Source organism: Manis javanica, chromosome 6 (assembly GCF_040802235.1).
Source record: "Manis javanica isolate MJ-LG chromosome 6, MJ_LKY, whole genome shotgun sequence".
NCBI classification, from domain to species: domain Eukaryota; kingdom Metazoa; phylum Chordata; class Mammalia; order Pholidota; family Manidae; genus Manis; species Manis javanica.
The window spans coordinates 15,347,966-15,371,979 of NC_133161.1; the positions used below are offsets into that span (position 1 = coordinate 15,347,966).

At 40.1% G+C, this 24,014-nt stretch overlaps 1 protein-coding gene across 1 annotated transcript in view; it reads left to right on the plus strand.

Moving 5' to 3' along the window:
- The window catches only part of DGKI (diacylglycerol kinase iota), a 403,345-nt gene that overhangs the window by 310,610 nt on the left and 68,721 nt on the right, over positions 1 to 24,014 (plus strand). The window contains 2 exon segments of the mRNA XM_073238393.1: positions 15,449 to 15,528; positions 17,745 to 17,789. Coding sequence (XP_073094494.1) covers positions 15,449 to 15,528; positions 17,745 to 17,789 — 125 coding nt within the window.

The window sequence follows — 24,014 nt, forward strand, 5'->3', positions numbered from 1 at the left end:
TCCGTCTTTCTTTTCTCTCCCCTATAACCTTGATGGTCTGGAGGACTACTGATCAAGTATCTGGTAGATTATCCCCCAGTCTGGCTCTGTCTGTTATTTTACTCATAATTAGACTGGAGTTGGGGGTCCTCGGAAAAAATACTGCGGAGCTGAAGGGCCCCTCTTTTCCCCTAATGCCAGGGGTTTGCTGATACTCACGTGGCATCCCTGGTGATGGTAACCTGTCACTTAGTTAAGGTTGGGTTTTCTAGTCTTCTCCACTGTAAAGTTACCATTTTTTCCTTCCCCTATGCTGTTTGTGTGTGAGTCCCTTAATCTAACCCATCATCCAATGAGGGGGTGGGTGGAGAGGTGGATCACTAGATTTTTTCACTGTTTTCAGTTTTCATATTTGACCAAAAAATGGTGAAGCCACTCACTCACTGATGCATCCATGCTTCCAAAAACTGTATTTGTATCAGTTATATGCTAGTTGCCACACTAGATGCTAGGCATTGAGCGGTGAAACTGGGACGTCTACTGTTAGAATAGCACTTAGAACACGTTTATTGAGTGCTTACTCTGAGCAAAGGGTTGGGGAGAAGACACCTTGCCAAAGCAAGTGTAAACCGTGGTTTGCTGGAGGTTTTTTCTCACGTGACGAGGATTGGGACAGGGCTCTGGGAACACTAGGTACCTATTTGCCTAGCAAACATCATTTAAATAACTAAGGAAAGGAATGGATGCATATGAAAGAATAAGGAAAGTCTTCTAACACTAATTAGCTGAATGACCTTGGGCAATGCATTTATCCTCTTCAGGCTTCCTTGCCTTATCTGCTAAATGCAGCAGTTGAATTAGTTATTTCCTAAGAGCATACTATATTGTAACAAATGTGTAGCCCTATAGAAATTACATAGGATTTTAAATGTTTCCTCCTTACAGGTCTCCTTTGTGAAGTTTTTAAAGCTCCAGCATCACTCGTTATCGTGCGTGTGAGCATTAGAAAATTGCACAAGTGCATTTTTCTTCATGAGTTTGCTAAAAACACTGACTTTTTTCTATCAGTTTTTTCATTTAAAACAGAATCTTTCCCCCTCATTTAACAAGTTGACAGCGGACTGTTCATTGGAGATTAGGCCTTCATTCAGTAGAAGTAGGTGTTGCATTTTGAAATCTGTCCTCTGAAGGGTGTTGTCCATCCCTTTGCGACTGTGTAGGAGGAGGATTCTAGGCCAAGGAGGGGGCTTTGGATTTTATCAACATAATGAGAAGGTTCTGGAAGTATTTCAAAAGATGTTTGGTGACATGCCTGCATCTATTCTGATAATTCTAGCTGCCAAGTGGAGAATTGATGATTGGGCTGCAAAGGTAGAAACAGGACCAGATTGAAGGTGATATTCTGAAGGTTAATGTAGCAGAGTTGGGGAAAAACAGTTGGATTCTGGATATATTTTGGAAGTGATGCTTGTAGGATCAGATGATGGGTTAGCTATACTCTGTAAGAGGAAAAAGTGCCTGAAGGATGCTAGTGAGGTTTTGGCCTTAGCAACTTGGTAAATAGAGGTAGGGGAGGACCCAAAGGAGCCCAGGATGCAAGAAGCAGCACACAGTGAGCCAGACTAAAACAGGAGAGCTTGTTGGTTGGAAGTCAAGAGAATAAAAGCGTTTTATAAGAGGAGCAATACCTGTGTCATATGCTCCAGAGAGGTGGAGTAAGACACCTGCTAGGAATTAGTGATTGGATTCAGGTAGAAGGTGGTTGTTAGTAACATCGTAAGGGATTGTAGAGTAAAAACAGTGATGGTGAATAGAGTGAGGGCATGTGCAAATGGGAGCAAAAGATGAGATTCCACAGAGATTGCTCTTTTGAGGTGTTTAAATGTAAAGGGGAGAGAAATGGGATGGTGGCTGGAAAGGGATGTGCAATCAAGGAAGGAGTTTTTTTTTATACCCTGTAGGATAGTACAGCTACGTGTGCTGGCACGCATATGCTGATGGAGCAATCCACAGAGATTAGAGAGGGAGAATTTGGCTCGGGAGAGCACGCCTCTGCAGGAGCTATGCCGCTGAGCAGCGGAGGTGGACCCGTGCTCCATGGAGGCTGGCCAGGCTCTCGGGTGTCCACAGGAGGAAGGAAGGCAGGTAGACTTGGGGGATGTGGTGCTAGGGAGAAGCAGAAGTTCTGTTCAGATTACTTTCATTTCCTCAGTAACCAAGTAACCAACTAGCTAACAGCAGGGAAAGGGGAGGGTATCAGTGTTCAGGAAGAGAGGAGAAAGTTTGAAATAATGAATTTGAAAAGCGCACCAATGAGTGGCCTAGGAAGAAATGCCAAGCCACACTTTAGATATGGATCATTGAATTCCTTGGATTTTCCTAAGCTCAGGGGTGCAACTTGTCAGTTCCTGGGGGAACATGAATGCACTCTCTGCCTTTCTAACTTCAGAGGTTCGATGCCAGGGGAATATATTAGGCTGAAAGATGATAATCTTATTTTTAATATAAATTTGTTTGTTATCTAGTGTTGTTTATGATTCAAAGCCTTGCTTTCTTTACAAGAAAATAAGAAGTGCTTCCAGAGCTGGGCTTCACTAGGTGCTAATGATGTGAGGTCTCAGACAAGGAAATAGTGAACCCAAAATACTGATAATGATATTTTATTCTTCTTTGGTGATGTGAGTAACCAATTTCAGGTATATCCTTAAGTCTCTGCCCAAAGGAATCTTTTTCCTTTTCACTGGTTTATTCTATGTGTGCGCATGTACACACACACACACACACACACACACAAATAACCAATTCCTACTGCTTATGTACCAACCTAGTCCACTGTGTTGTTTCCTTTCCAGATTGACAATTGGGATATCGGCTCAGATAGTAGTTAGGTTTCTCTTTAAAGACTTTCTTCTAAGAGCCTTGTGTAAAATTTTACATTTTTATTCATTATGTCAGTGTGTGAGTGGTGTGATGTCAGCCACTGAAGAGTCATGACATCAAATTTAGTAATGAATTATAGCCTCTAGTGTTTGCAGTAGAGCTTCCTTGTTTACAGAGGGCTTTCACATCTCTGTGTGTTATCACAGCGACCCTTACAAAGATTGCATCACACAGGGTCATATAACTGTGGCAGGATTTTAGTAAGAATTTACATCTTCCCTCCCCTAATCCAGTGTATCTTCTAGTACACAACCCTACTTCTTTGTAAAGACATAGCCGTGCACTTAGAGAAATGTGTTCTCAAGAAGAATTTGGGACCACAGTTCTTGTTAGTGGGTGGGTTCCCTGCGAAATGGAGTCTGACTTTTGAGTTTCATGAGCAGGAAGTTGATTGGAGATTCGCCGAGATGAAACAACAGCTGCCAAGAAGGAGGAGGTAGAGCGGTCGGAGAAAGGACTGACTTGGCTGTCTTTGCAGCAGAGCACTCTGCCAGGCACTTGGATCTGGGATGGCCGTTTAGAGTTGTCCCCGTTGAGGCACGAATTACTGGCTACAGGTCCAGTGCTGGCCTGGGAGGGAGGAGACCTTGAGTAAAGTAGCTTCTTCCTGGAGGTGGTCTCAGCTTCGAGCTGTCAGCCGAGCCACACTTCCAGCAGCTGAGGGGATGAGGGCCTTCGTCCCGTCCTGGGTCTGGGTGGGGTGCTTCAGCTCTGAAGGCACCATCTTGTCTACTTAGCATCTGATGTTTGAACTAAGGCCAGGAAGAAACCATCCACGCACCAAAATTCTTCAGTCCATAAATTCACTTCTTCATTAACAATTATTTATTGAACACCTACCATGTATGAAGCACTGTCTGAGATACTGGGGATTAGGTGCATATGTTTCTCTGTTTGTGTCTTTTGGCCTGACCCCCTTACTATGCCAAATTCATGGAATTGGAATATAAATTAGTTCCCTTTTTCTTAGATGTGTCAGAGTTACCTAAGTAAAGTGAAACTTGAAATGTTAATGCTGACCTGTTCGTAAAAGTTCTTTTTGGCATGAACTATTGTCAAGCCAAATATTCTCCACTTGAATTTGTGTGATTAAAACTGGACTTGTAAATGCAACACAAACTAAATTTTGGGTTGTTTCTAACAACTCAGAGATAACTCCAGAGTTTGATCTTCAATAAGATGGACATTTCTTCTATATATTTTCTGATTTATTGGTAATGATATTGAACTGAATAGAACCAAGGACAGAAATTTGTATTAGTCTGAAAATACCCTCTTTGCAGATTGACTCAGAACCACAGTTTTAAGTGCTAGTTACATAAAAGCCTTTCAAGGTTCACACTGGTGGAAAGCACTCTCTTAATACTTAGTGGGTTTCCTAAATCACTGACCCACTTCTACCCTTCTAGGTCACTGACAGGCAAAATTAGAGCTTCCTAGGTTGTCAGCTGCAAAGGATGTGCTTGCTTATTAAGACTTCCCTATTTAACATCTCTACATGGCATGGTCTATGTATAGTTTGTTTATTCTTTTTTTTTTCCAGAAAGCAGATTTTAGGAGATGTCTGTATCGTTAATTCTCCACATGTGTCCAGTCAACTCAGAAATTCAGAGCTGCATGACTGAATGTGTCCCCAGCATGTAACAGTTGGTTACCTTACCCATCACCATGCAGTATAATAGACACTGGGATGTTGAAATTATGAAAGAATTGAACCAGCATCTCTAGCCATCATTTTGAGTATTTAAGTTTTGGGTACAGTTATGAGTCTTTGATTTGGGACATTTTGTATTTCATCTGACTTTCACATTTATTTGGCTGGTTAGGCCTTGTAGCCAAGATTCCACAAGTCAAGTACTTATCTCCCAAATAGCAGAGCACAAGCAGTTAATTATCAGTGGTGGTTCTGCCCTATATCTGGGAATTTTGCAAATATTACCTTCCTGATAAAAGTGCCTGGAAAAAGTGATATTATTTTTGAATGCCCACTGTCAAGCACCTTCTAGAACCTCACAGTTAAACACTTCTATCACATTTAACACTGGGACTGAACACCAAGGAATTTCATAAAACATTTTGTTTACTAGAATTTTGTTGCATGTGACATTAAGAAGCCTCACTGAAGTGGAATTCTCTCCATCAAAAACAGCCGTGTTTATTGTTGTCAGTAACCTTTCATGTTAAGTTGAAAGACGGTGACATTTAGAATGGTTTGACCTGGTCCTTTGGTTTCTATTATTTACTAGAAGAGAGTATTGGGCTTTTACTCATACTTTCCCCTGGATTATCACTGGTAATACATGAACCAAATTTATCAAAAGTAGGAAAAAAGAAAACTCATGCAATTAGAAACATTAGGTAAGATTGGGCTGCATTCTCCACCTGAATCCTTTTATCTTCATTCAGAAGACTGCTTTAACATCTTTTTTTTCCTGGGATTCTTCTTTCTCACTTCTCCTTTTCCATTTATCACGTCCTGTATGCTGATAATTAGAAATAGAAAAAAGGATCTGTTGCTAATTCCTAGTTCCTGAAGTATTGTAGTCTGGGTTTTGATGGGTGTCTGGGGAGTTAGCAGCATCTCCATCCCTCCTCCCGACTCCCTCTGCTCTTGGTTTTCAGGCGTGAAACTATTCTTAAGAATTCTGCCTGTAACAACATTCCGACACGGGAGACCCTCTCAGCCTTTTTAGGAGTTAGCAACTGCCTTTGAGGCATTTATAACTGGGTTTTGTCGTCCATCGTTTTTTAATTATTTTCATAATGCACTCTCCTTCCCTCCTCTCTCTGCCCTGCCGCCTCTATTTCCTTGCTCTCTATAGCTTAGCAGACTCCGTCTCGGTGGTGTCAGGTCACAGGGAGGGTGTCACTGCCCTGGCCACGCGAAACAACTTTGAGTCACCCTTGTTCCTTTTCCTTCTCACCAACCAACTGATCATGGAGTTGACTCTGATTTTAACCTCTCCTGTCTACATGTTCCTTTCTTATCTTTACTGCTACTTCGCAGTTGCTCATCTTGTTTACTGGCATAGCTTCCTGATTCGTCTTCCTGCCAACCACCTGGCCTTCCACTGATTTGTCTTCCACACCTCTGCCAATGCTTTTTCTAAAGGTTTGTCAACGAAAAATTGCACTGGGCAAATTAAATAGGCAAGGAAGACTATTTAAGACTGTTACAATGGGAAGAGGAAGTGACCTAAACTCTGCTGGAACAAAAGGTGGGAAAATTGTTCAGCACTGGGCTGAGCTAGTAGAAAAGTGGTGGGTAACATGAATGGGGAGGTCAGTCAGTGCTAGCAGGGTGTCTGTGTTCACTAATGTTGTAGGTTCGCAACAATGAGTCAGGCTCCTTCCCACCGACCGAGGCCAGGAGATGGGGGCCTTATCTTCCTTGAATGCTTGCAGCTTGATTCCAGTTTAGTCAAGCTGAGGGGAATATTGAGGCCTTCCTGGTCAATGTAAACCTGAAACCTTCATCTTCTGTTGGAGACCCTATAGCATCTTCCCTTCCTTTTGAAAATAAAGTCTCAGCTTCTGGGCTTAAAAATACCAAGCTTCTGCCATTGGCTTCATCCCTTTTCCTCTGCAGCCACCAGTCTTCCTAGTGTTGACTTTTGCTTCTTTTCATGCATTGGTTTCTTAGAGTCTGAGGATGGTCCAAGATTTAGAGAATTCCCTTTGTCTGAAAAACTCTTGTCTCATTTGTCAAACTACTTTATTTTCTTCATTTGGGAAATAACTCCTTTTGTCAAACTACTTTATTTTCTTTATTTGGGAAGTAACTCCTCTTGAAAGTATGTCCTGTCTTGGGCAATGTGCAGCTCCTCTGGATCCTAAACACTCTTGGTCTTTGTCAGAATTCCTATCACAAGGCACATAATCAGTAGGATGTTTTTATGTCACTGCCTTCTTTTCCATCTGTGGATAAGATGAAAGTTCCGTGGCCAGAGTTCTCACCTGGCCCTGGTTGGCTAGCTCACTACACATGTGTGAGCAATGTGTTGTTATTGACTCTGTATAAAGAGCCCCGCCCACTGTTCTGGGTGACAGGGTGGTATGGCTGCAAGGCTGCAGGGGAGCAGAGCAGAGACTGGAGTGGTGACAATGCCAGGAACAGAGCCCAGAGAACGGTTGTGCAGCTAGAGATGCCCAGAGGCAGAGACCGACTTGCTGCCTGCAGATTTGCTCTGAGTGAACGAGATTTTAGTGATTGACCTGCCACCGTGGAAATAAAGTTGGGTATAACCCTTTCACACCAAGAACATTCTACTGTCATTTCTTTGGTCACATAGAATCCATAGTGAACTTGCTCAGGGTTGAAACCCACTGGCAAGACACTGTCTGTGACACCTTGAGGGCATGTCCTGTGTCTCACTCAGTACATGTCCAACTCCTGGCACTAGAGTTGTTCTGGCATGAGAAAAACCTTGGAACTTGTGTGCTGAATGTTTAAGTGAATGACCTGAAAAATGTTTTGGTATAATTTATTTTATATGCATTATACATTTACCAAATTATGTGAAAATGAGTACCAGGAGTTGTTACTTAAGATTATAAATGCCAAAGAATTTAAGAGGATTTATAAAGACGTGAGTTGCATGTCCCTTGGGTTGCCTTCTCAGGTAGTATTCTATCAAAATAAAACACAGAATTTGATCTGTATTTCAAAACCTGGATTTGTAGAGAACCTACTAGTTTCTAGAAAGCACACCTCCAAAATATACCATCACATTGAATGCAATGAAAATTACATAGTTTACTTTTATCTTATGTGTGACATTTTTAAATTGACTGTAGAAAGGATTTTGTTTAGTTCAAACTATGGAGTTCAAATTCAAGGATCATTTTTAATCACAAGAAGCAGGGGCTGTGAAACCGTCCACAGATCCCAGATGTGGCATGGTGAAGTATAATATTCTTAGGTTATGTTTCCTTTTGAATGCTAATAAGCAGATTAATTTCCCCTGTTGGTTCCAGGTGAGCAGTGGGCAGTTAATGCTGACAGGTTGTGGTAAAATGGGCCTGCAGCCCTCGGGGGAAAAATTGGATTGAAATATTGCCAACTCATTCTGTTTGATTATTGTCAGCCATCAAGTTAGAATTTCAGTTCCCTGATAACCTTGACACATTTGAAACTAATGAGGCAAAGTGGAAAGATTCACTTGTCCCTCCCGGCCTCACCTAGGGCCTTCATGTCCTCCTCAAGTCCCTTGCCTCCCCTCCTCAATTTTTACATCTAGTCCTTATTCCCGTCATCTGGTGTCTTCCTGAACAGTGTTAACGCTATGGCCCAGGAAGTAGGTACCATTTAGTTTTCTATATGTCAGTATCCTCTGATATCAGCAAAGTATCTGTCTATAGGAAATCAGACAATTTTTTTTCTTTTTCTTTTCTATTTTTTTGAGCAGTTTTAAGTGTACAGAAAAATTAGGTAGAAAGTACAGAATTCCCTATAACCCCTCAGTAACCCCCAGCACTTTGAGCACATGTAGTTTCCTCTGTTATTCACATCTTGCCTTAGTGTGGTACATTTGTTTACCACTGATGAACCAATATTAATACATTATTTTCAACCAAAGTCCATACTCTAGGACTCACTCTGTGTTCTAGAGTTTTCTGGGTCTCCACGCATGTGTGAAATGTATCCGCTATGAAAGTGTCACACAGAATACTTCCACTTTCCTAAATACCCCCTGTGCTGTACCTATTCATCCATCCCTCCCCTGAAGCCTCTGGCAGCCACTGACCTTTGTACTGTTCCCAGAGTTTTGCATTTTCCAGAATGCCATATAGTCGGAATCATGCAGTATGTGTCCTTTTCAGACTGGCTTCTTTCACTTAGCAATGTGCATTTAAGTTTCCTCCACTGTCTTTTGTGGCTTGAAAACTCATTTCTCTTTGTTGCTGAATAATATTCCATTGTGGGATGACCAGTTTGTTAATTCATCCACCTATTGAACTACATCTTGGTTGCTTCCAAGTTTTGGCAAGTATGAATAAAGTTGCTATAGACAGTCAGATGCAATTTTTTGTGGGGACATAATTTTTGACTCATTTGGGTAAATTCCACAGAATGCAATTGCTGGATCGCATGGTATGAGTTTGTTTAGTTTCATAAGAAACTGCCAAGCTATCTTCCAAAGTGGCCGTACTATTTTGCATTCCCCCCCACCCCCGCAATGAATGCTAAGTTCCTCTTGTCTCCATTTTCACCAGCATTCAATGCTATCAGTTTTATTTCCTTTTAATTTGAAATTCCCTAATGACATGTGATGCTGGGAACCTTTACATATGTTTATTTGCCACCCATAGATCTGAGGTGTCCAGATCTTTTGCCCACTTTTTGATTGACTCTCTTATTGCTAAGTTTTAAGAGTTCTTTGCATGTTTTGAATACCAGTCTTTTAACAGATGTATGTTTTGCAAAGATTTTTTTCTCCCATTTTGTGTCTTGTCTTCATTTTCTTAACAGTGTCTTTAATAGAGCACAAGTTTTAATTTCATGAAGTATTAATTTTTTTCTTTCATGGATCATGCTTTTGGTGTTTTATCAAAATATTGCCAAACTCAAGCTTATCTAGCTTTTCTCCTATGTTATTTTCTGGGGAACAAGTTCTTTTTCAGCTATTGGTTTCTTACAACTGTATAGGTTGATAGAAAATGAATACATGACATAAACTATTGATTTTGTCAATAAATCTAAAATTAATGCTTAAGGGAATGGCAATTTTAAAAAATACATCATTGAGTATTAATATAAAATATATTAATTCTAAGATTATTTGTGTTTTTGATGGTTTATCATATTGTTTAAAATACTTTCCTATAGATGATTCATTTGCTCTGTGATTATATTTCTTTTCAGAAAGTGGCAGCCCTTTTATTGAACCTCAGTAGAGCCTCTGCAATTCTCATACTGCTATGTATATATTTAGAGCTTAAAACCCAGTCTTTACAAACCCTTTCCATTCCTGAGAAGCTTTCCTCTAAGGTCTCACACCTTCTCTTCATGATCCCATTGAAGATAATGTGTTTGTGATTTGAATAGGTAAATAGCCCCATTCAGCTACAGCGAGGGAGAGGGGACCTCAGCCTCCCCATGTAAGGAAAAAGATGTGCTTTTTTTTAGATGAAGACTCTCAAGAGAGGTGAAAGTAGTCTCTGAATTGTTGTCTGGCTTCAAGCAAGATAATGATTGAATTCTGGGATGTATTTGTCCGTGTGTTAGGGTGGGTTCTAGCTATCACGTGTGGTTGGAGGGAATGGACTTTGAATTTTTCTGCTTCACCATGTCTTGTCCCAAGTCCAGGGTAAGGCAAACCGCACCTAAAGGTGATCAAATGTTGTTCTATATATATAAGAAATGGGTTCAGACTTGCCTGCGCATTCTATCTGTGGGTTTATCAACAGCTCTCCAAGGATTATGAGCATTTTAATGATGACAGCTCTCCACAGATGTGTCTCTCGAGTCACCGTGCTCCAGTGTGTACTGTTTGCAGCCCGATGACACAGCTGTCATCCTAGGGTCTTCTAGCTCCATCCCCTCGGAGGTTTCCTTTGCTTCTCTTTGTCGGATTCCCCACTTGTTACATCCCACACATGCCTCATTCCTGTTGCAAACTCATCTTTTGTTGGAGCTAGTACTGCAGTAGCTTCTTGAGAGAGGGTGTGTCCTTTGTTCAGTCCTGGGACTTGTTGATAGTCTGGATCATGTGTGAGGTCATAGCATTCTGAACACATTGTTCCACTGCCCCCCTGACTAGACGGTTGCCTTTGAGAATTTTAAAACCATCTAATCCCTGATCTTTTGCATACCATCTAGTTTTAGGTCCTTTTTACCATCTAGAATTAGTCCTCTCTAGAAATGTGTAGGCTTTTTATCCCCAATATGCTTAAATTACAAAATAAAATGTCGTACTATTGTTTTATTGTTACTGTGCTGGGCACTTGTTGGACCAATTTGGAGAGTAAATTTCTTCAGTTCTAAGAAATATTCTTGAAATTTTTCTTGTAATTATTCTTTTCTATTTTCTCTGGGTTTTGGAACTCATATTATTTGAATGTTGGTCCACTCGGACCAGTCTTATTTTTCTTAGCTTTTCTGTCCTATTATATGTATGTGTGTGTGTATTTATCTTTTGATATACTTTTGTGGAGCTTTCCCCAGCTCATATTCTAATCCTTCCATCAGACTCTTATTTATTCTTCTAAGTTTTTATTTTCAAGGATTTTTTTCCCCCTAAATGCTGCTCTTTCTCCTTTTTCTTCTTCACATTCTTCATCTTCTTTTAACATGATCATATTTGTATTTCATGGATGGGATATTCTCTTTTAACTCTCTGAGGATTCCCCAGAGAAGTGTTACCAAATCTCTTTCCAAGAAGGTAGAATTTTCGCTGCCAGCTTTTGGGGAGCTTAGTGAGGGAAGAAAGCAGGGGCGCTCTCTGCATTCTGCAGATGGTCAGCTAATCCCCATTTCCCATAAAGTAACTGCACCTGCCAAGAGTGGATGATGGAATCAAATGATCTAACATCCAGTGCCTCTTATTTTATCTGCCCCCTTTATCCTCAGGTTCTGACGCACCTGATGCTATCAAAAAAATATTTACGGTCATTTAGTAACATTCTGGTGAGAGAGAAGTATGTGTTAAATCTGCCATCTTAGTCTAGAAACTAGCTTGTTCTTTATTGCTTAGTTAGAATGTGTAAATTCCATTTGATACCTGCAGTAAAAATTCCATTATGTAGGTTGAATATTGGCTGTGCTAATGGGAGTCAAGTAAAATCTCTAAGACCAAAATAAGATGGATCCTTAAGGTCAGGGAGCACAACGCTAATGCTCGATGATAAGCACTCTCACTGCTCCCGGTTCAGGTGAAGGAACTTCAGTGAAGTTTGGCAGGTGGTTGTCAATAGTGTAAAAGGAAGGTGGTAAGTTTTCGCAAGTTTCTTTCTCTTCATCATGTAAAGCCCCAAATGGAAGTGTCAGATTACTGACATTTTTTATACTACAGTACTATGTTTTTGTACTATAGTTATTTTTCCCATTGCAGGAAGAGCAGATGTTAGTTTTAAGTATACAAAATTTAACTTATGGGACTACTACCAGCTAATCCTTACAGTATTAGGATAAATTGAAAGATAGATGATTGAATTAATTCATTTTCTAGCTAAAGATGCTCAAAAGATAGGAAAAGCTATTTTATGTGTGGGAAAATGAACACTGATGTTTTGGTTATTCTTTCCTCCCTCCCTCCCTCCCTCCTTCCTTCCTTCCTTCCTTTCCTTTCCTTCCTTTCCATCATCAATGTACAATTACATGAGCAACATTATGGTTACTAGACTCCCCACCACACACCCCATTACAGTCACTGTCCATCAGTGTAGTAAGATGCTGTAAAATCACTACTTGTCTTCTCTGTGTTGTACTGCCTTCCCCATGTCCCCCCCAACATTATGTGTGCTAATTGTAATGCCACTTTTTCCCCCTTATCCCTCCCTTCCCACCCATGCTCCCCAGTCCCTTTCCCTTTGATAACTGTCAGTCCATTCTTGGGTTCTGTGATTCTGCTACTGTTTTGTTCCTTCAGTTTTTTCTTTGTTCTTATGCTCCACAGATGAGTGAAATCATTTGGTACTTGTCTTTCTCCACCTGGCTTATTTCACTGAGCATAATGCCCTCTAGCTCCATCCATGTTGTTGCAAATGAAGGATTTGTTTTTTTTCTTTTAGCTAAATAATATTCCATTGTGAATATGTACCACATCTTCTTTATCCATTCATCTCACTAAATGGACACTTAGGTTGCTTCCATTTCTTGGCTATTGTAAAAAGTGCTGCGATAAACATAGGGGTGCATATGTCTTTTTCAAACCGGGCTCCTGCATTCTTATGTTTATTCATTTTTAAACATAATGTTGAATTTATCCTAGAAGATAACTATTCTAAATACCGTAGTCCATGTAGAGTAATCAAGAAACTTGCAGGACCAAACAGCTAACATAATTTGGAAGACTAATAATTTGGGATTTGGGTAGAATCCCTTCTACTGTACACTGCTCCCTTCATAGGAGAAATTTGACAATAATTATCAGTAATCATGATATGAAATTGTGGTAGAGGATGCCTTTTCTGTTTTTTTAGCCCAATGAATAGCTAATATCAATCAAAAGCACTGTTTCTCCTGATCGGCTTCTTGAGAAATAGTCAAAGTTGCCAATTTTATACTCAAAAGAGTAGAAATGAATGACACATCTTAGAAAACTTTTTCTTAGCTATTCCTTCTCGATTCCAGGTCTGGACTCTCTGATCTCTAATTGTAGTTTAGAATATCTGTTACGAAGCATTTTGAATTTATCACCACATTAACTCTGAGCACAGATAACAGAAGGAAATCGGAGGTGTTGACATGATTCCTGCATTTCTATAAAATGTGTCTCCTAATTTAAGTAAAGATAAATATTGATTAAATTTTACTTCTCTATATTTGCATGTATGAAATTAAGAGAAAATATCATTAAGCAAGATTCTGACATGGGCTGTCATGTTAATTATAGCTGTAGTCTATTTCTACAACCTCGGACTTATTTTCTGGACCAACATTGTAGATTTTCCTCCTCGTTCCTCTAGTGCTGGAAATCCTTCCTCCTCCCTTACCACAGTAGATCACCTTATTTGGATCTATTTAGCAGTCTAGCTGAGGACAATTACTTCAACCAGTACTTTCAGGGCTCTTCTTATTGAATATCTCTTCCATTCCTCTTAGACATGCATGATTACCATACTGAAGACTTTTTTGATGTCTCCGTTTGTATTCAAAAAGAAGAGAAAAATATTTTTCAGGTTTTTATTCCCTCAAACATGTGACACTTACAAGGTTCCTCACCCTTTTGCTTCCTGGCTTCCTTGTTTAGCTTCTGGAAGAAGAGGCAAAGGGAAGCTCCACCCCAGTGCGTACTCTCTGTTCCTGCTCAAGCCCTTGCTTCTTTGCTACCCTGGAAAGGTGACAGCCCTTAATATGTGCTTTCTCCTTCACACTTGAGCAGGCACTGAGCCTGCCTTTCTCCGTCTTTTTACAAACTTTGAATACCTACCTTTTGCTACCAGACCCTGGGGTTGTGAAAGGAAAGAAGACTTATTCCTGCTGTGAAACAGTCCACACTCATTCACTGGCTTACGTAGCTTTACAAGATCTACGAGATCGTAGATGCAGGACTTGGGAACCCAAATGAATGGGGTGGCGGTATCGCTCTCCCTGCTGGAAATAATTCTAGCTGGTATTATAGGGAAAGTTTGCTTTTCTCTAGACTACTCTTGCTTCTCTAACTGAAAGAGCCAGTGGGGCTCCATCTCCTTCAAAGCGCCTGAAATCCATTCTCCAGGCAAGAATTAGTCCCTGTCTCCTGTAGGTTTCAGATGACACATGTTCAGGCATGTGAGATAGCCTATGTTACATTTATTCTTTTTTGTTTATCCATGTGTCTTGTTCCACTACTTGATGACTTCCTCAAGATTTTTCCATTCATTTTACATGTATTTCATTTTCTATATGGTTAATTTTTAAAGTCGTAGCGCTTTGCATTTTCAGATCCATTTATTGATGATGAGTCTTCAAAAATTCAATGAGTGAAAGATATAAAAAAAAATCTTTAGCAAATGCCTCTGTCATATTATCTTCTTTGTAGTTTGTAGTTGGTTAATATAAGATTTTGAAATTTTTTTGTTAAATCCTGGATTTAATAGTTATAACTGTACTTTTAAAAATCAGAAATATGCACATACATTTTTTGGAGTTTTGAGAAGGAGACTGTTTTTCAGCATTTCCCGAACCTTATGGTTGTGTCTGAAGTGTGAGGTTCTATCCTCTAGAATTCCTGTGTGACATTTACCCCCACCTAAGGAGGGTGTTTAAAACACAAGCAGCTGGGCCTTACTGAGGCCGTGCTCCCACCATATTTTTACTGACCACCTTAAAAATAATATTTTTAAGCTGTGAACCTTCTAGAAGCTTTTTGTTGTTTTAAACATTTCATGCTTATTTAGTTCAGATGTGGGCCCCCAAAAGACAACAGTGCCTTGGGTAGCTTGAGTCTCTTAAACAGTTGCAAACTGATGGAAAGACTGTGGCAGGCATTCAGAAAGGAAAGGGGCAAATGTCCAGAATCATGACTTCTTTTAATTCGTCTCTGCTAATTGGCTACAGCAAATGAAGGCATAAAACAATAGCTAGCTGTGAACAGCCTCCCAGTCCTGCCAGTCCCCTGTTTCCGTGACATCACACCTCACCCCAGGGCCACTGACAAAATGAAATGAAGGCCAGAGGACAGCTGGCAAGGGGAAACGTGGATTATGCAAGGAAAGAATATGTCAATGGCAGAAGTAAAGAGAAATTGTAAGGAAAGTGTAGGGAGAATTTACCAAAATACTGATAATATTTATAAGATGTCTTTTTAACCATGAGAAGCATGTTTATGCCAATTGGAAAGATCAGGTATGTCATTTTAGACTTCTCTGTTTCCTTCCCCCACAGCCATTCCTCTGGGTATTCTAGTTGTGCGGGGAGACTGTGATTTGGAGACTTGCCGTATGTACATAGATCGCTTACAGGAGGTGAGTTTCTTTAGTCAATTATTTATTCTGCTCAATTTTCCATTTTTGTAAACAATTACCAGCCATACATATTTATGTCTGAAATGATGCATTTGCTAAGGTAATGGAAATGTGGCCTTGTCTTTTGAAAACTGACCACATCTTCTCCCTCCCACACCCTGCACTGCCATTTTCTCTCTTCAGGGGTTGAAATGGGAAGGGCTTGATTGGGTAACTACAGTCTGATGTTGTTCTACTGTGATCCGTATCTATAGCTTGGAACTTCTTGTCTTCTTGCCAGGCTCCATACCTCTATTTTTTTTGAGCTATGCAGAATATCAAACAGCACTATAAGGAAGGAAAACAGAGAATTGGGGTTATTTAATGCTTTTGCGTCTAGCACTGACTTCCATTGGAGACAGCTAGATTTTTTAAAAAATGCAATTCATACAGGAAAGAAAAAAACTTTCTGTATTTCATAGGAGTTTGTGTCAGAACACAAAGGAATAATCTCTTAACCTTTTTTCTCAACCTGGTTTTACCATAGAGAAAGGAAAAGGTCTCATATATGACATTCTCACGAATTTGAACTGCATCAGCAAAGCCCTGATACACAAACCCATCACTGCAGTGGGTCACTGGTTGTTTTAGCAAAACTTTCAGGGGGAGTAGTCACTGTCTTCCCTCTATAAATGGCAAAAAGCATAAATAGCCCCTTCTTTATCATTGGTTTTTGATGGAAGATGCACAGTAGAATCACTTTTTGGGAATGTGGTCTAGACATTTGCATTTTTAAAGCTGTTGGGTGATTTTGATAGGTACCCCCAAATAAGTGACTGTCTTCCAGATAGCACATAATACATAAGTAAGTATCACAAATCAAGAAGATATATAGGGTTTAAAACCCCTTCAAGTTGTAGCCACTTAGCTCTGAACATTAGATTCTATTTCTTTTGGTAGCAATACATTCAGATAGTAATGTGAAAAACTGTTAATTTTTCTCTTCAGCATTGTTGAAGATAGAAGTGGAATTGTGAATGCAAAACATTTGAGACAGATAGCAGATTTTGAATACTGGTATGGGTGAGAGATGACAAGTCAAAACATTTTATACTTGTGGCTTCACTTGGCTATTTTTTTTTACCAAGGATAACTTTAACATGTTAAAATTTGTGAAATTTTTAGCATGTGGCTCAGAACATAATCTTAAAACCGAGTGTCTTATTTTTCAAAATAATGTTTTTGTCTTATTGTGGAACCTCACTCAAAAAACCTGCAATAAAAAAGTGAATCATACTGGAACTAACCATTTTTTTTTAACATTTAGGTGACTTAAGATTTTGCAATATTACAATACATGACTGATGAATTAACTTTGTTAGAGATCAACTTACTAGTATGCTTATCACACGAATATCCAACTAAAAGTAGGATTCCTCCAAAAAAAAAATGCACAGAGTAAACTCAAAGAGGAATAGTTTTAGAACTAACTTGGGCACGGAGAGTAAGTTGATAAAGCCCTGTGGGAAGCAGGTATGAGGACAAAGGTACCCAGGATTGCTGACATCCGTAAATAGTATCACTCTACTCATTAACAAGGAAGCCTACAGGACATGACGATGGTGACAACTTAGTTATAAAACTTTATAAGGGCAGCCAGTCTTTCAGAATGTGCCGGTAAAACCTCATTAGTTTCAACCCTGTTAATTTGCCCTTCATGATAATGCTGAGGTGAGCAATGACTTTCTCTTTGCAGTCTGTGAAAACCTGTGTTTGCCAAGCAACTTACCAGTATAAACACAATTATCATGACAGCACATATTTGGTCTAAGATACATTAATTCTTTCTAAGTGCTTAAAGGGACTTTCTTTACAAGCCAAAAATTCAGGTGCAAATTAAATATGACCCCCACTTATTACAAGAAAATTGCCTGTGTTGTCCTATTGTTTTTCTCTATCCTTGGAATTATATTATACCACTCACCTCTGGACACTATTTAGGATTTATAAGTTTCAGTAGCTAAAGGGCCTTTCTTCTCTCAATCCAACATTGGTATGCTTTTATCATTTTTCGTATTATCTTTTTTGTTTAACCCTGGTGAATTTGGGAGTGTTAGATGCTTTCCAGATGAGTTTAGTAATATCAAATTGGAACTTCAGTTGCTAGCTGGGAAGAGGCAGGTTCTTCAAATTAATATTAAGATTATGGATTTTTTTTTTTTCTATTTTCTCATTAGGACCTGCAGTCAGTTTCTTCTGGCTCCCAGCGAGTTCATTACCAGGTAACACATAATTGACTCTCCTTGTTTCTTACCTTCTGGCCAAAAGAAGTCCATCTTTCAATTAAAGTCTTATTTGGATCCCGTCCACATCCCTAGGGATAGAGTTTAAGAACCAAGTGAAGTCGACATTCTGATTGTTTTGCACTTTCCTGGTTTTGGACAGTCACAGTTCAGCAAAAATTTGGACTGTGTATTTTCTCCCAGATCATTTAGGAAAGATTATAGAATGAAGTACTTTCAGTGACAAATACTGGAAAACTCAACTCCAAATAGCTTGACAGGGTAAGAGTCTATTGGTTCACGTTGGGAAAAAGGTCAGAATAAGGGTGGATGTCATGTACCATTTGGCTGTGGTTCATGCTCCATTTTTTTCTGCTGGTCTTCTTGCTCTGTTCTCTTCCTGTCAATTTCACCTCTAGACTAGATGCTTCTCTGTCCAGGATGGCTGTCACTAGCAACCAGGGCTACGTATTTCTCCTTCACATCCAGAAAAGCGAATTCCCTGCTTTCCACACAATATCAAGCAAGCATTCTAAAGTGCACTTTGACTTGCCCATCCTGGTCTTTTGGACAGGATCTAATAGACCCAGCCTCGTCCTTTCTTATGACTACATCAGGTTCACAGGAGACCGCTCAGATATCCGCGGCCCTAACAATATTTGGGAGTGTGGGTTCTTCCCCTCTCCCTGCCCTTACTCTGCTGCACGGGACTCAGCAGCAGTACTCCTACAAGTTAGATTTCTCAGGCATGATCCAGAGGCCAGTGCACAGTATCACCCCAGCCTGCAAGGGACACACACAAAGCCCTGAGCGGTCCCAGTAAACCCTTTTCTCTGAGAAGCCAGTAACCTTGCCCCCAGAAGGGGTATGGGTATCAGAGCATGCCAAGACACCTGGCAGATAAATCCCCTCCTAGACCCTTTTATACCTCTATGTGGGGGAAGGGTTTGCAGGTATGTAAATTTATAAATCCTGGATTTATAATTTATAAATTTATAAATTTTAGCACCTCACTTTAGGGTTTGGTGTTCTCTTTTGCTTCACTTGAAATTTCCAGCTGAATATCCTTTTGCATAAACAACAAAAACAATTTGTAAACACCCGGTACCTTGTAGCCTCTAGATAGCTTTCTTCCCCTGCCGATAGATGTCCTGCATCCCCAGCCAAATAGCCTAATTATCCTCAGGCTTACTGACAGGAACGGCCTTGGTGTTCCTGTTTGTACGTTTATTTTCCAAATAAAGCACCCCACTCTTCCAGAGTCCTCCTTCCATCTGGCTGCAGTAGAAAAGAGGAGATTTCACTTGAGGGTAGGGGTTGTTTATACTGAGAAAATAAACTATTTCTGAGACTTCTTTTCACCAGTCATTGAAAGGCAAAACCCGCTTTATTTTTTAAATAAGCACAGTATTCCTGACATTGGCTATTTGCATGTTCACTTAAAGCCACCATACAGGTTTAATTTTTTTTAACTATAGTGCTCTTAGAGGCTGGAGCTGATCTCTACTCTAAAAATTGATGTCAGTAGATACAAGATTTCAAGAGTCTGAGGGTTGTTTTGTTTTGTTTTTAAAATGCTTGTACTTCTTACTTGTGGACATTTTCAACATTTCCAGTTTTATCAAAGCATTTCAGGCATTTATTCTAACTAGTTTGATGAAACCAATGCATCTATTTATTACCCTGACTTATTTCATGTAGTCATTTTATTGTAAGAGTTTTGTTATGTGGATATTTTATACCATGTTTCCTTTAAACCATGTTTGTACATATCCACAGAGATCCAGGTATAGTTGAGTCTCTAGAATATGATAAGGGTATTTGTTTCATTTTTTATTTAGTAACAAATACCATCTGACTGTATCAAAATCTTGCTGCATTTTTTGTTTACTTGCAGTCAGGTCAAAACTTGGTGTCAAATCAGCTGCATTATAAATGTCACTTCAAAAGGTTTTGTGCACTGAACCTATAGGATAACTGGTACAGTGAGCAAAGATGAATGTTGGGAGTTATTGCAACTCACACCCGTCCTTGAAGAGTTACAAAAAGCCAAGGCCTTTGGGTATTAAGAAAATACTGGAAGGAAAGAGATTCAGGGAACCCCAGGATCTGTTCACTAAAAAGGAAACTTGAGTAGAGAGACTGTGTCGGGACTAACATGGCCGGAGAGAAGGGGGAGGGTGGTGAGGTGATGCGCTGAGCAAAGAGAAGCTGGTTGAGGCAAGGAGTTTGGGGAGATAAACACATTCCGCTGGGATCTGGGACCCAAGAGAAGGAGGCAGGAGTTAGAGGGATGGTGGTAGGGAGTTCTGTTTTAGCTACACTGATGTTGATATACTTAACGAAATCCAAGAGGTTTTGATGACTAGAAAGTTGGATGTATGTATGCATTTTAAAGCTTAGGGAAAAATTCAGTCCTAGAATAGAAGTTTGAAGGTCATTAGCAAACATGTAGTACTTAAAACCATGCAGCTGGAGAGATTGCCCAGGGCTCGTTTTGATAAAAAAAGAGGGTCCAATGTCGTATCTGTGTCATATTTGTTCTTAAAACGTTTCAAACGTTTTAAATCGGTCAAGAAGGACGCACGTTCGAGAGGATGGTCAGTCAAGAAGACTCATGAGCAGCAGGAAGCCCGGAAGCCCGGGAGAAGGCAGTGGAACCGGGACTTCAGCTGATAGTTGGGGAGGCAGCTTGAAAGCTACCGTGAAAGCTCAGAGTGAAGTCTCTTTCACAAAAGGACGAATGTGTTGGATGCTGCTGAGAGGCTGAGGGGATGCAGGTGGATTTCTGTTGTTTTCTGAGGATATATATAAAATACATGGGATACAGGTGTTACTGGTTTTGTGTCAAAAGTGGAAAGTGGCCAAACCAACTGGCAGGAGATTCTATTCTAAATCTTTTGTTTCCTGATGTAGAAACTGATAATATCAGAATCTCTAGTGTGTCCTGGTAGGGGTTGGGGGGTGATATAAGAGAAAAACCTGTCTGAAACATGGACAACAAAATGCTTACGTGCTTTTTAATGAGGCTTTTTGTGGATGAGATGGCACTAGATATGCTTGGAGAATTAACTGTGATGGAATAAATAAACTCCAAGTTTAAAAAAAAATTCTTGAAAAATTTCTGTCAGCTCACTAATTTGCAGTTGGGATTTTAGCTGTTTTCTAAGGCTAGAAAAAAACTCAAGAGAAAACCCAGCATTTAGAAAGGCACACCAGGGCCCACGTCCCCAATGACTGAGCCGTATGGCCAGTCCCAGCCACCTCTGCGCGCCATGCCCTGGCTTCTCGGTTTCCCAGATTCATGGTGGATTGCCAGCAAAGCACTAAGGCTCAGAAACGACACCTTGCATTAACCTGACGAGGCATTATGGGTTATACAAGAATGTGTTTGATATTTACAGCCTGCTATATGCTATCTCTGAGGTCAAAATACAAAGGTCTTTCCAACCTAATGGCATCTCATGTGATCTGCAACTGCTCAGTTAGACAAGGAGAATGCAATGTGTGTGCAGCTTCAGGACATACTTGATTTGGCAGATAAACAAGAATCGGTAGATGAATGGACCTCTGCCTGTCTTTTCGATGAAGATGCTATTTGAGGCCACCCACTGTTAGAGAATTCCTTCTTTGCTCTCGCCCTGGGCTTCATTATATCCCTTCTTAACCCCAACTCATAAAATTACTAAGGAGTAGAGGCAGCGTCAGCCTTTTTAATGATTCTTAACTGGGGAAATTTTGCTTCTCATATGGGACATTTGGCAATTTGGAGTGTGTCGTGCCTGGAATGGTTGTGATCATGGCGCTGGAACCCATCGAGTGGAGGCCAGAGATGCTGCTAACCATTTTACAGGGTACAGGATGGTCCCCCACAGCGAGGAATCATCCAGCCCCGAATGCCAGTAGGGAGGAGCTTGAGAAACCCCGAGTCATTCCGAGGGCTCCCAGCACGTGACCGGGGTCTAAAGGCAGATGTACGTCCTAGATGGGGAAAGGGAAAGGAAAGAGAAAACATGATGAAGGGAAGTAGGAACAGGCCTCTGTGGATATGGTAGAGAAGAACCAGAGGTAACAGAAGCAAGAACAACAAGGGATTTCTGTAGAAGCTTTGAGTTTCCCCATCCCCCCAGTAATGCTGCATGAGGCACTGACTAGTGGGCACACTAGAGTGGGCTTTCCAGAATATAATGAGCTAATAATTAAAACTTTCAATGAATACAGTAGGGTTCAATAGTGGGCACAAAAAGGGATCCATACAGATAATTCTTCTGGAAGAATAAACTTTCTTAAAACTAAAACTAGAATGGCTGGAACATTTCAAAATAGATACAACATTTTCAGAAAGTTCTTTGATCCTTTAGAGATGTCACTTGCTTCCATAAGAAAAAACCTCTTAGTCAGACTTGAGTCTAAATCCATGTGTGCACCCTCTGACCTCATTTTTTGTTTTTTTGTTTGTGTTTTTCTTATATGCCTACCTGATCTTTGAGGCATAGATCTGTGTTGTAGTCTGTCATAACTCTGTCTCATCCAGGCAAACAGCATTTGCCCGCAAATATTTGATTTATTCCTCTTCTCTTCGTACTGGCTGTCCTTACCCATTTCTCTCCTTTCTCTGAAATTGCTTCCTTTTTGATTTGTTTTCTGGACTCTGGAAGAGTCTTTCAGTGGGTAGGCTGAAACAAGTTTAAGGGAACCACCTGGGAATTTATCTTGTCTTAGAGAAGAACAGGGGTTAGCTAGGAGCTTTGTAGAATATTGTTCCTTTGGGTTAGATCAAAGCTGTCAGAAATAAATCAAATGAGGAATTAAAATAAGATTTGCCTGGGGCCAGGTCTGTTTGGTGTTACAAGTGAAGGTGCTACTGCTAATACACACAGTTGTCTTTAATGGAGGACTTTCTCACACACAACAAAGGGACTCTTGAAAATGTGAGAATCTCTGTCATTTTCATCTTCTACCACACCATCACTATTTCTTCATCTGTCAAAGCTGGTTTTGGGAAATGGGCATCCCATTTCTGTATTTTTCTGCTGTAGAAATTGTGATAAAGTAGGTTTGAGGAGAAAAAGTTTTGACACATATAAAGAACAGTAGTGAGTCTATTCATTGGGATTCTAGGTGGACAGAGATCACATACACACGTATTTCTAGCCATCCCTGGTGGATCTATTCACTAAGGACGGAGAGCTATTGGCATACAACTTGTTGATGGAAGGAGAGAAAAAATGGATGAATAGGTGGGTTGGGTGCAGAAGATGTCAAGGCAGGCAGATTAAAAATTTGGATGGGTAAACAAGAGAGAAATGTAAAAATAAAGTGATGGTTGACTAGACAATTATTTTTAAATAAAGCAGGGATTCTCAGCCCAAAGAGATTTCTGTTTCACCTCTGCTTATATCGTCCCTAAATTTTATGAAAGAAAAAGAACATTCACAGTGAAGGTATAGTTAAATGTTAGGTGAATATTGCTTACGTGGACAGCCTGCTACAGTGTGTAATGGGGCTGCTCTGCCTTCATTAAATTATGTGGGCATCAGCTATGAGTAACTGATGTAAATTAAGGTCATGTCAAATAGTGGCTCAGATCATTTCCTTATATATTACATATAATTCATGCCAGTTGACTTTCAAAAATAGATATGAGAAATAGAAGGTGTACTTTTGTGTGTGTGGCTGTATTTTCAGCCTGAGAAACAGATATTTTCATTAACATATATCAAAAGAGAAAATTCACATTAATAGGGTTTTTTGAAATGACCAGTATTTGTTAATATTAATCATTTAAAGAGCAATCCATTTCAGATTATTATATTTAAAATAGAAAGGAGCATGGTACCCCCAAGGTTATATCATTCTGCCTATATTATAGAGCAATGACAGTTGCATTCATGTAAATCACCAATTATATGAAGACAAATAACAGATCACGAAATGAGCAAGTCAAGTATCGTATCTCTTGGTCGAATCATTGACTTGACTACGCCATTTGAGAGCACTGAGGAGATGAGAAGCCCTGCACTAGCGCCCAAAGCGGTGGATGTGACGGTCAGTGGCCCAGCCTGGGTGATTGCATGAATACCTCCTGACATGCAGCCGCAGCCGCACGACCATGTTACTTAAATGCCTACATTCCAAGGCTTTTGAAAGGCCCATGTTTTTAAGCTTGGTGTGGGGCTCTGTCAGACACTATTGTCTGTACATTATTTTAATATGCAGAATTCA